This window comes from Ceratotherium simum, chromosome 9 (genome assembly GCF_057802395.1).
Source record: "Ceratotherium simum simum isolate JZ-2026a chromosome 9, ASM5780239v1, whole genome shotgun sequence".
In the NCBI taxonomy this organism is placed as follows: domain Eukaryota; kingdom Metazoa; phylum Chordata; class Mammalia; order Perissodactyla; family Rhinocerotidae; genus Ceratotherium; species Ceratotherium simum.
Genome location: NC_141908.1, coordinates 59,901,132 through 59,913,640, shown reverse-complemented (window position 1 = coordinate 59,913,640; position 12,509 = coordinate 59,901,132). Strand labels below are relative to the sequence as shown.

Genomic DNA, 12,509 nt, shown 5'->3' with positions numbered 1-12,509 from the left:
TGGATGAAAAACACAAAGTTAAATTTAAAAAGAGAAATTGTTATGTACCATAAATACATATGTTTATAAATGAGTACAATCTAGCAAGGGAATCTGACTAACAAGACACGAGTGAATCCGTGGGTAGGGTGAGTGAGACGGAGACAAAATGAGAGAGAGGGAGACAGAAAATGAGAAAGAGAAACTGAACACAGATGATGACAGTGAATAACTAACTCATGAAGCCAACTCACTTCCATTTTGAGTGCTTTCTAGTAATACAGTTTCTTCACTGGCAATGCATTGAGGAGAGAAAATTAACATTTTACGTATATGGGAAACCACTGCTATGACTAAATGCATATTTTAAAATATTCAGTTCAATATCCTAAAGGGAATATAAAAAATAAAGAAAAATGGAAAACAAGATATATCATAAATCTCTTTATTAAAAAATTCATAAAAAATTTAAAAAAATTCAGAGATAACTCATTTCCCCAGAATTATGCAATATTTCAAAAAAAAATTCTTTAGTTATATGTCACATAATGTTGTGAATAAAGAAAAATATACCTACTGTTTTTTCAATGATGTCTTTTTCTTTCTTCTGCTGAAGAATTGGCTGAAGGGGTGGGAATTCCTCAGTACTTCGTTTACTGATGACATGAGGCCCAAGGTGGTAAGCAGCTTCAATCTGAATTGGGGTGAGGATGTCTCGCACATCTTTCTAAGGAAATTTAAAACCACATAAATTAATAATAAAAATAAGCATGTAAATAAAATACAAAAGCTCCTCCTTTCCTACATAAGGCCAAACACAACACATGGAAGCCAAAGAAAATCCTTATCTTTTAATCTAAATTGTGATAAAACTGAACATGTATATTTTTTCACAACAGCATTTATGTTTATTAGAAAAAACACAAAAAGTATAAAAAAATGAAAAACTATAACCATCCAATAATAGTTATAATGGTCTACATTTAAGCATATTTTCTTTCATGCTATTTTCTATGCATACTTTTCATAACTTGACATTACAGCATGAGCATTTTCCATTATAAACTCTGTAAATCACTTCAAAATGCTAATCAACATTTTATTCTATTTCACATTTCCCTGTAGTAGACTTGTGGAAATATGATCTCTCTCTGAATTTATTCAGGGTTTCTTTTTATATCTCTCAGTAACCTTTTGATTCAATTTGATTCGTTTCATATTTATTATGAAACATATCCAATTGCATTTTCTAACAGGTTACAAATGGCACATAGGAAAGTTATTTGTTTTGTATATTTAATCTTTAATCCTAGTTACTTTACTGAATTTTCTTACTAGTTGTTGCTGTTTTTCTAGGTTTATTGTGCTTTTACACTTTATAAAGAAAGAGTTCTTGGATTTATTTATTGATTACACAGGAATTGTACCCCATTCAGAATCCATTCTGCTCTGTATGATATTCTTCTAAATTTAATATCATTCTAATTTTTACACAGTGTTTCTCATTCCTAATCTTATTCATATGTGGTCAAAAAGTCTTTCTGAATCATTAGATTTTTAAAGTGTATTGTTTTTTGCACTCAAAGAAACAGCTCGAGTTTATTACATTGATTGTCAATTCATATATTTTAACTTTTATTTCTACATGCAGGTATTATTTTTCTCTTTTTTGAAAACACTTTCCAATGAACTTAAAAATTATTTTATCTATTCACTTGATTATTTGCTAGCTTCCTCATTAAAAGGGGATATACATTACTTTCAAAATTATTTACTAACATACATATGCACAAACAGTAAAATAATCGACAAGAAAGTAACTTCGAAAGCACTTGGCATACAATTAACGAAGCCCTTCACTAGATAGTAAAGGTGTTCTAGAATCTCAAGTCTATGAAAAAAATATATGTGAGCCAGCCCTGTGGCATAGTGGTTAAGTTTGGCATGCTCCACTTTGGTGGCCTGGGTTGGGTTTCTGGGCGCAGACCTACACCACTGGTCTGTCAGTGGCCATGCGGCGACCCACGTATAAAATAGAAGATTGATACAGATGTTAGCTCAGGAAGAAACTTCCTCAAGCAAAAAACGAAGAAGATTGGCAACAGATGTTAGCTCAGGGCAAATCTTCCTCAGCAAAAAAAAAATATATATATATATATATGTGTGTGTATATATATATATATATGGAATCACATAAGATATAAGACATGGCATCTCTTAGAAAGCACCTCTCTGAGCCCTCCCTAGACGGAAATGAGATTTTCAAAGTGTATTGAACAAAACAGACTATTTTTTTCTTTGCTTATTTAAGAGGGTGGGCAAATAAGATTTTACTATAAAGTAATCCATGAGGATTTATAACAGAATTCGGTTGACAATTTAATTAAATTACATGAAATAAGACATGTTGATGGCAAATCTATGAAACAAGTATTCTAAGCACAACAAAAATTGAAGGTAGAAATGATCTCAGGATTTGAGAGGGCAGTCACAGTCAGCAGATACAGTCCATCTATACAGGAACTATGCAGTTTGTATTTTTCTTGGTATTAGAATTGTCGCTATAGTTGGAAGATATTTGAAGAATTGGTCACACACTTGAATGTCTCTCATACTCACAATTTAATTGTAAATCTGAGTTTTACTCCACTTTTCATATGGCCATTTCAACCTACAGGTTCTTCTCATTTAAAAAAATAGATTCAACAAAATCCCTCTTGACCATTAAAGAAAGAGATTCAAGTGTTTCCATCCGGGCCAGACATAGTAACTTACATCATAATTTAGGTTTATATTTATATTAACTTGGGGAGTTCCTCAGTAGCTCCATGACAGTAATTGACAGACCTTCTAGTGAGTAATGTTAGTCGATCAGGTTTCTATTCATCTATAGACATCTCACAATTGGAATATGGCTTAAACATTACTGCCGGAAAGCAAGTAAAGAACAGATTTCCAAAGCTCCTTGATTAATAACCCCTAATGGATAGAAAAAAATACCTATGATACAGATTATTGCTATGCTACTTCCATTTATAATAACTTTTGATAAAAATCAAAGAAGTAAATTAATAAAGATGACATATATCACATAAAAGCCTACATCTATTCTATGTCTTTATGTAATTATTAAAAAAGGATGTAATTTTTTCTTCTTTTCTTGTCATTTACAACATTATCAATATACGTATGCAGTGGTTAAAAGCAAGTGATCTGGACGTAGACTACTAGGTCTCAAATCTCAGGTCCATCACTTATTATCTCTATAACTTTGGGCAAATTACTCAATTTGTCTATAGCTCAGTTACCTCATTTGAAAATGGGAATAGTGATAATGATGATGGTGATGATGCCTACACCTATTATTGTGAGGATTCAGTGGCATGATGTCTGTCAAACACTTAGCACAATACCTGGCACTTGTTAAGGTCTCAATAGATCTTAGATATTATCATTATTATGTGTATGTTGCTTCAAAATGTACCTATATAAGCCAACCAAGGAATTACTGACTTTCAGTTTCTTATAATAAGAAATTCTGGTGAACATTTGGAAGGAATAAGAAAAAAGAAACTTAGACTATTGCCAACCAATGAACATTAAATAGAAAATGAGTTACGCAACAAGTATTAGAAGTGTATTAATTAAGAGGTACCTGGAAGAGTTGGAGCATGAACCAGAGTACTCAAGATCTCTCATTATTTTTCCATTCTTATACTTGGAGACAATTTTATTAATTTCCTTGATAAGTGATCATCTCAACATGAAACCTTGACCATATAGGAATGCCGAAAATCAAGGCCCAAATCCCAAGTTATCAACTTGTGAAAACGGAACAGCTTGAAGCCCTGAGTATTACAATAGCAAACTTGATTAAATTATTCCCTAGGTGTGGGACTAGACAGCCACTGATTGTCCCTCCACATGTCCACTGTTTTAGTTCTTCTCAACAAGCTTGCTTTGACCAAATCACATGTTATCTAATTCATACTAATTTTCCACAAGGTCTTCTCTACATCTGGTGTATATTACTTTCATTATCCTAATTAGCTATTAATTATGCTTTTCTCACAATATATAAAATGTACATGCACTCTTGCAAGAACTGTATTTGACAGATACTCACACTTATTTAACTTTAACAGCTCCACCTAAACACAAAAGCTGTAATACCAAAAATGTCTTGAAGTGACTAATTAAGTATTGGGAGAGAAAAAGTAGATTTGCTTAAAGTTTTTAATTTGGATGGGCATGTGCTATCTATATTAAAAATAATGAAGATTCTGTGCCACATTTTTATGGACAATTACATAATATAGGGCACCCAGAAGCATGCAAATTAGCACATGCCTGAAATTACACAAAGTCTGCCTTCTTGTTTGACTTTCACAGAAATTTGTATTTATGGCCAACTTGAGAACAGAGTTTTAGGCCCATGTCCTTTTGTGTTTATGTAGTGAAGGAATTTATTTAAAGGGTGGAGCCAGAAATATTTATAAAGTGTTGCTGAATGAAAAATGATGTTGAGGTATAAACATAGATATCTACTCACGGGTCTACTGTGTGCAAGGAAGGCTCTAGGGATACAAAACTGAAAGTTAGTACCTATGTCACAGTCTGTAACCCGTAAATCCACACATATAGTGTGGGGGCTGAATGTTCTGATATATGTGTACACAAGTACAGAAAAAGGAGGGCAACCTAATCTATACCTGAAAGGGAAAGGGTAAGGAATATGTTTAAGTGTGTCTTTTTGAAATACCTCTCTAGTGCCAATGTGGAGTATGGGTTGGGGTGGGAGAAGGTAAGACTAAGGCATAGATTGGAACCTGAGCCAGCAGCACCATGTGTAATTGTAATCACTTTATCTAGTAAGCTCGGTTCAGAAGATGGAGAACTGTCAAACATCTGACACTTCCACTGAGAAAAGACAACACCAAGACAGATGCCTTAACCATTATACCAGTGGAACATTTTCAGAATTTCTCTTACAGAATTCTTTAAATAACACCGAGAACATATCATCCATAAATTTACTAAATATTTATTGGCCTTCTGCCTTATGTAATGAGTTGTGTTAGCTCTAAGATGAATACAAGCATACAAAAGATAATATCCTGTTTTCAAAGATCTTGCAATCGAACAAAGAATTAACACATGTTGGAATAACCAGTCCACTTCTAGAATACCATGATATCAGTATAGTTATATAGTTTGCTTGCACTTAGATTTTCAGCAGAAATGTATGCATATCTGGATCAGTCCATAGTGTGCTATGGTTAAAATATAACCACTTTGGAGCAAATGGTGTTCCATTAAACTATGTGCTTGTATAGTAACAATATAAGCAAATAAAAAATACAAATAAAATATATTTACTAATCAAATACACTTTCACTTGCTTGAAGTTGTTACTGAAACAGATGGGTTTTAGAAGTCATCTAAAGACCCATATAACAAAATAAAATTCCTTTACTTCAGAAATCCAAAATCCAGAAATTAGAGAAGCCAAGGGAAAGAAAAAAATTAACTAATTCTCTATACAGGTAGGCAGGTTGATTTCATGATTTTTATACAACATGCTAAGGCCACTGAACTCATTGGATCTCAGAATATCAATAGAGACAGGCATTCCTGGGCCAATGACTAAGCTACATTATTTCTAGCTTTTGTTGAAAATGCTGTAAGCAGGAAGGGAATGCTGTTACTTCATTTGTTATCCCAATGAAGCACCCTTCTTCTCTTCTCAAATATCAGTGAGTATTTTGATGCAGAGATTCCATCAAGATCAACCAAGAAATATCATCTATAAAAACCTTAAGGGAAGTCTCACTACCATGGCTGCTCCAACATATCTAAAAACTGCTGTAATTGATTGGGTTTCCCTAAATCAAAACAGCCTCAAAATTATCCCTTGTCCTAAGATCTTGTCCTAAGAAATCTCTAAGATCTAATAAAATTGTATATTTGAATACAGCAAAGACAAAGACTCATTTTCATATGCTTACATGGATGGAGAAATATATTTTCATAGAGAGAAAAGTGATGACTAATAGAAGAGAATTTCAATAGATAAAATACTATAAGGTATAAAAAAATTAACCATTTCCCTTACATCCTAGAGACCTTTTATGAACTCTCAACTCTAAATTCTAGGTTCTACTTTTGTAAAATCTGATAATTTTATGCCTCTAACAGCAAAATTTAAAGCTTGACATAACTATAAAGAACTAAAATATAATAGAGTTTTTTAAGAAAAAAAATAATTTCTACCTTCCTTTCTATTTTCTGAGGAACAAATTTTGACCATTCAAGTAAAACAATCCTGTGAGACTGTTTTAATTATGAGTAGATTGAGAAGACTTGAGAAAACTGATGTGCCTACCAACCAGATAAATGACCATATATTCTCAGAAAAAGAACATACCAGAAAATGTACCTGCTAGTGATATGGATGCTTTTAGGTTGTTAAAAATATCTCCTATATTCCTAGAAGATCCAGCAAGGAATTAGAGAATGTATGATTAAAAGAGAAGGATTTAATAAAAGCTCAAGTTTGGTAATGAGATTTGGGGTTTTTTTAATAGCCAAATACTCTACAGTCAAAAAACATGAAGGTTTTATAAATACAAATAGGTTTAAAGACTTTCATTTGCATGAGATAATCAAGGAATTATGAGCAAAAATAAAAAGAAAATTTAATCTTTTCCTCACCTTCAGGTCCCCAATGGCTTTTACGTGTTGTAATATTGATGAGATCTTTCCAGCTCATTCCCTTTAATACTCAATTCTAACAATTTGCTGATCCCCCTGGGACATCCAATTCAACTTTTTTTACCCCGTCCTTCATTCTTTCAATGTCCTCTCTCCTTGCCTTACCTTGCTTAAACTTCGTGGCCAACAATATAACCACTCCCATGCATGTTCCCTCGACTCTTGCCCCTCCTTTGCTTCACGCTCTTGGCAAACCACAGCCCTGGTTAATTGTAACTCTTCATCTACTCCCACCTGTAAGGTTGAATGTGACTGGAAAAAACCACAGTCATACTGATAATCTCACTTTACGACTGTGAGTGCAAGTTAGACCCTAATGCCATCTCACAACCAGTGTACTTCCTTACTCTCCCACTCTCCGAGAAGATGATTTCATATCTTCTTCCCAAACTCCAAATACCACTTCTCCTATCCCTACTCAAGCTAATGACTTTGCTTCTCACTTCACTGAGAATATTAAAGCAATCAGAAAGAGTTTGCTTTACGATTCAGGACACCACAGTCCTCCCACCACATCTACCCAGCATCTGCAAGCCCATACACAGATAAACTACGCATGTGCCTATCTAGAACCAAGCCTCTCATTTGTACAATGAATCTCACCCCTCTTGCCTTCTCAAGAACTTTGCTCCAACTATTCTCTCCTCTCATCTATGTCATAACTTTTTCACTCTATTGGAGGACATTCATTAGCATAAAAACATGCTATTTCTCTTATTTAAAAAAAAAAAAAAAAAGAACGCTTCACTCCACTTCTCTTGTCAGCTACTGACTCCCAACTCCATTTCTTTGGTTCCCTTTGGAGTTGGAGCAAAGTTTTGTGAAAGGATAACTATACTCTCTATCTTCAATTCCTTTCCTCCTCTTCCCCTACTGCTCCTCTGAAATGCTGTTGTCATGATCACTAAGAGCCTCCACATTGCTAAACCCGATGGTCAGTTCTCAGTCGTCATCTTATCTGACAGAGCAGCAGCATTGAGAACATCGTCATGCCCTCCTTCTTGCTCTGCTTTATTCACTTCACTCCCAGGATGCCACAAACTCTTGGTTTTCTTCCTTACTTACTGATTGGTTCTTCTCTTCTCCTTTGTAAACCTTCTCTTCTCTCCAACCTCTTCACGTTGTAGTGTCCCAGAGTGCAGACTTTGGCCTTCTTCTCCTCCTGGAGTGACCTCAGCCATCTCGTATGGCTTTAAAAACCATCCATATGCCGAAGAGGCATTAAGTTATATTTCCAGCTCTAGGCCTCTCTCCAACTCCAGATGAGTATACACAAATGCTTAATTGATATTTACACTTGAAAGTAAAACAGGTCTCTCCAGCTCAGCAGGTCCAGAACTGAACTCCAGAATTTTCCACCCAGAAGTTGTTTCTCTTGTATATTCTGTCTTGATTGATAAAAACTACATTCTTCCCAGTTGCTTGGGCTAAAGATCTTGAAGTCATCTTGGAGCCTCTCTTTCTCAAATGCCAAACTTCCAATTTGTCAGCAAATTGTGTAGGCTCTGTCTTCCAACTATTTCTCACCATATCCACTGTTACCACCTTCATTGGAGCCATCATCTCTCACCTGGGTTATTGCAGTATTTTCTTCTCCCTGTGTCAACCCTTAGTCCTGTACTGTCTAGTCTCAACATCGCGGCTAGAGTATTCCTTTTTATTACTAAGTCAGACCATGTCACTTCTCTGCTCAAAACTCTACAATAGAGCCTCATTTCACTCAGAGAAAAAGTCACAGGTCCTATATGATCTGACTCTTTCTCCCCCTAGTTCACTTTTCCAGCCATCCTTGCCTCCCCATTGTTCCCTAAAACACCAGCCACATTCTTGTCTTGAGGGATTTTTACCTAGCTCTTCTTTCTATATTGTTCTCCTAGATCAGAGATTCTCTGAGTATGATTCCAGGTATCAGCATCACCTGGGAACTTTGTAGACATGCAAATTCTCAGGCCTCACTGATGACCTACTGAATCAGGAACTCCAGGCGGGGCCCAGTAATTGGTGTTTTAGCAAGCCCTCTAGGTGGTGCTGTTGAATGCTAAAGTTGAGAACCACTATCCTAGACACCTATACTGATAACTCGCTTCCTTCTTTCAAGTCTGCTTACATGTCACCTTCTGAATAAGGCCAACTCTGACCACCCCATTTAAAATTGCGCTCTTTACTCCTTATACAGCACTCCCTAATTCCCTGTACTCTGCCTTCTTTTTTCATTTTTCCATCATTATCTTCTTCTAAAATACCATAAAATTTAATTCTTGTCATGCTATTGTTAGTCTCACACCACTAGGCTATAAGCTCCATGAGGGTAGTCATCTTTTTATGTTTCATTCGCTGATCTACAGAAGTGTCTCAAACAGATTCTAACACAATAAATACCTCTTGAATTAATTGAGTGGATGGATAAATGGAGCTTAATTGGTATAGCCAATAAGAACAACTATACAAGGAAAGCATGCTTAACTAGCAGGCAGGGAGCCCTCTGAGAGGTGGGGGCTGCAGGCCTAAGTGCATAATAAAGAAGTGTCACCTCATTTCATTGTAAGGGGTGCCGAGGTAGAATCCATATGTATATTAACATTCCTGATCCTGGACATGTTTTATGGAACAAAGGAAAAATCCAGGCATCCTGACCACTGTCCCTCTTTTCTTCTATTATTAGGAAGATAGAAGAAAATTCAGGTTGCTGTTCTATTCTTCCAGACTACAGAAGCATTGCAGTGTTAATATGTTTCTGAATGCCTCGGGCACCATGCTGGTAGGGGTGGAAAATGCACTCATTATAACCCCACGCGTTCCTAAAGGACAGCTAGAGCTCCTTGGCAGAACTCAAGGTTGAGGCAGCTGCTTCTGTGGTTCTTACATCCACCTGGATTTGTTGCAAGTGAGAGGGTTGGAGTCGCCTTTTGTCTTTCTATATATGAGTTTTAAAATGTGCCAAACAAAAGCAAGGTAATTCAGGACAGGGGAAAAAATATTGGAAGAAACAATCACTTTTTAAAAAAGTCCCTACCATGTGCCAACCCCAGAGCTAAGCGCTTTTGTTTGACATTGACAAGAGGCCCAAAGTCAATGGCTGTACCCGCTGCCGTTGACACCATGGTAACGTTACAAGTATATGTGCAACAAACAGAGAAACCTCTGCTAAACGGTCATTTCTACTACAAATTTATCCCAAAGAAAGTGTACAGTTTTGATGAACCCTTAGTCATAGGAATAATGCCAAGAAACAGGACTAAATAAATCAGATCAATTTGCTGCCATTTATACAAATTCAAAATAATATGTTTCTTTGTGAATGTCTAATGTTGGCCTTTTTATTACCTTCAAAATGGTCTCCATGTTAGTCTAAAATTGATCAACCTAAATAAAATCACAACTATGTAGGGTTAAAAAAAAAGAACTTCTTTAATCCCTACCATTTAAATGATGGTTACCTTAATATCATCCTATACTTTTGGCTCTCAACTATCTAATAGCTTAATTCTAGTACAATGATAAAAACTGTTAAGGGAAATGAGGGAATAGCATAGGGATTATTGCTCTTAGCATTTAATAGTGCATTGGAGTCCTGATGCTAGTTTGCATTTGCTTGGAATAAGTATCTAAGGGAAAATTAAGTTCTAAGCTGAGGCTACCATTTGAAATCCCAGAAAGGTCTCCTGGGAATAGTTTGGTTTTTTTTTTTTGTGACAATAGATTTTCTGATGAAGTACACCATTCCCTAATGAAAAAGACCTGGCACTGCTCCATATAATAAAATTTGACCACTGCAAGGAATGTGATGATCAGTTTGGGAATGAGTGTTTTAATAAAAGAAACACGAAATCAGCTATGTTTTGGCAGGACACACCCCAAACCATCACGAGAGCCGAGGTCCTTGCCCACAGATGATCCCCGCCACGCTACAACTGTGCAAGTTCCCACTGACACCACTGACAATGCTGGCACGGAGACAAAGACATAATCCAAAAGCAGTCATATTGGATCCAGCTTCATCAGAGTCACATGAAAAACAAACCAACTTCCCCACCTCCCGCCCACTCCCCTAAAAACCCTACGGGAGAATAGATCTGAGGCTCCACAGAGCTACTCAATATGTACATTTCTAGGCAAGTACATAAACAGGGATAGGAAAACAGCAATTGTAGGAAAAAAAGGCAAATCTTTAAAAATAGTGATGCAGTAAAAAGTGATAAATGTGAAACAAAAAGTAGACATTGAATTATCCAGGTGACAGGATTATCTAACATTTTGACTCTGGAACAACAGGTCAGCTAGTTGAGGAGGGGATAACACTTGCTTTTAACAACATTTTATAAGAAGATGCCAATGCAATAAGATTTTTAGCGTATTGAGAATATTGAAGTTTACATATTCATTAAAAAAACTAGTTTACATTACCCGCATAAATGCTTGATGGGTTCTACAGCTAGCCGCTTTGCTTGATACTCTTATGCTTCCTGTAATCACATCAGAAGTCCCATTAGAAGAAAAGTAAAATCTTGATGGAGACTCTGCCTTTCGGTTCACATCCAGACTCATGTTATAAAACAAAACTGCAAAAATGTAGAAAGAATTGCAATTAATATAAATAATTATCTAAAGGCATTTACTTCATTATTTTCGAAGTGATAATAGTCAAAGTTATATAGAATACTGGAAATGTCTTAAATTCTCTTCACTAAATAGCTTTTTAAAAACTAACCTGAAATATGAAAGAGGGAACAACTTAAAACTACAAATTTCAAAAATTTTTTATAAATTAAAAAAGATTTATTAACTTTTCTCTAGGTTTCTATTGTTAATATTAACATCTTTAGTTATTTGCTTAATCCTCCTATATATGAACATTTCAAAAGTACAATATCAAAATTGTTACTAATAATAAAAGTCCTGGATAAAGTTTCAGATTTCTTTGAGTTTTTTTTGTCTTTAGAACGTTCCACTAAGGAAGTACAGGCAGAGTACTGTGCTCAAACATCACTTAGAATAATTCTATCTTGTGTGGTTACATAACTAATTTCATATATAGTTAGATCTTTTATTTCCGTTTGTTTCCAATTTGAGGGGTTGCCATTTTTCTTTGGATATTTTTTTACTGTACAGTGAACATATGGTTCAAAAGTCAAATCTATGTAAACAGTCGACTCACAGACATCTCCTCTCCAGCCCTATGCCCCGATTATTTCTCCTCCATGTTTTTACTGGTTTCTAGTTTGAACTTCTAGTGTTGATTCGTGCAAAAATAAACAAATATAGATAGACATTCTCTCAATCAATATTCCGTCAGTTCGGTAAAAATTTATTTCAAATCTGACATAGTAAATAATCACTTGCTAAAGAAGACCTTCAATAAGCAAAAAAAAATGGAAATTTACAAGCAACCAAAAACTCCAAGCCAGATCTTACCAAGAAAGGAAGAACTATTTCTTGAATCTAAAAGGGTTCTTTGTCAGATTGGTGGTTGCCAGAGGCAGGAGGTAGGGGTGGGCGAAATGGGTAGAGGGGAGTCAAAAGGTACAAACTTCCAGTTCTAATATAAATAAGTTCTGGGGATGTAATTACAGCTTAGTTATAATTAACAATACTGTATTGCATATGTGAAAGTTGCTACAAGAGTAAATCTTAAAAGTTACTACAAGAAAAAAAATTTTTTAGAACTCTGTATGGTGACAGATGTTAACTAGATTTATTGTAGTTATTTCACAATATATACAAATATCAAATCATTATGTTGTACACCTAAAACTTAT

The 12,509-nt window shown here is 35.2% G+C and overlaps 1 protein-coding gene across 1 annotated transcript in view; it reads right to left on the bottom strand.

The window, feature by feature from the left end:
• ITGA4 (integrin subunit alpha 4) overlaps positions 1–12,509 on the bottom strand; it is a 77,263-nt gene that overhangs the window by 27,064 nt on the left and 37,690 nt on the right. Inside the window, exons 15-16 of the mRNA XM_004426693.3 lie at positions 11,158–11,312; positions 557–706 (exon numbers count right to left, since the gene is read on the bottom strand). Coding sequence (XP_004426750.1) covers positions 557–706; positions 11,158–11,312 — 305 coding nt within the window. The remainder of the gene's footprint in view (positions 1–556; positions 707–11,157; positions 11,313–12,509) is intronic.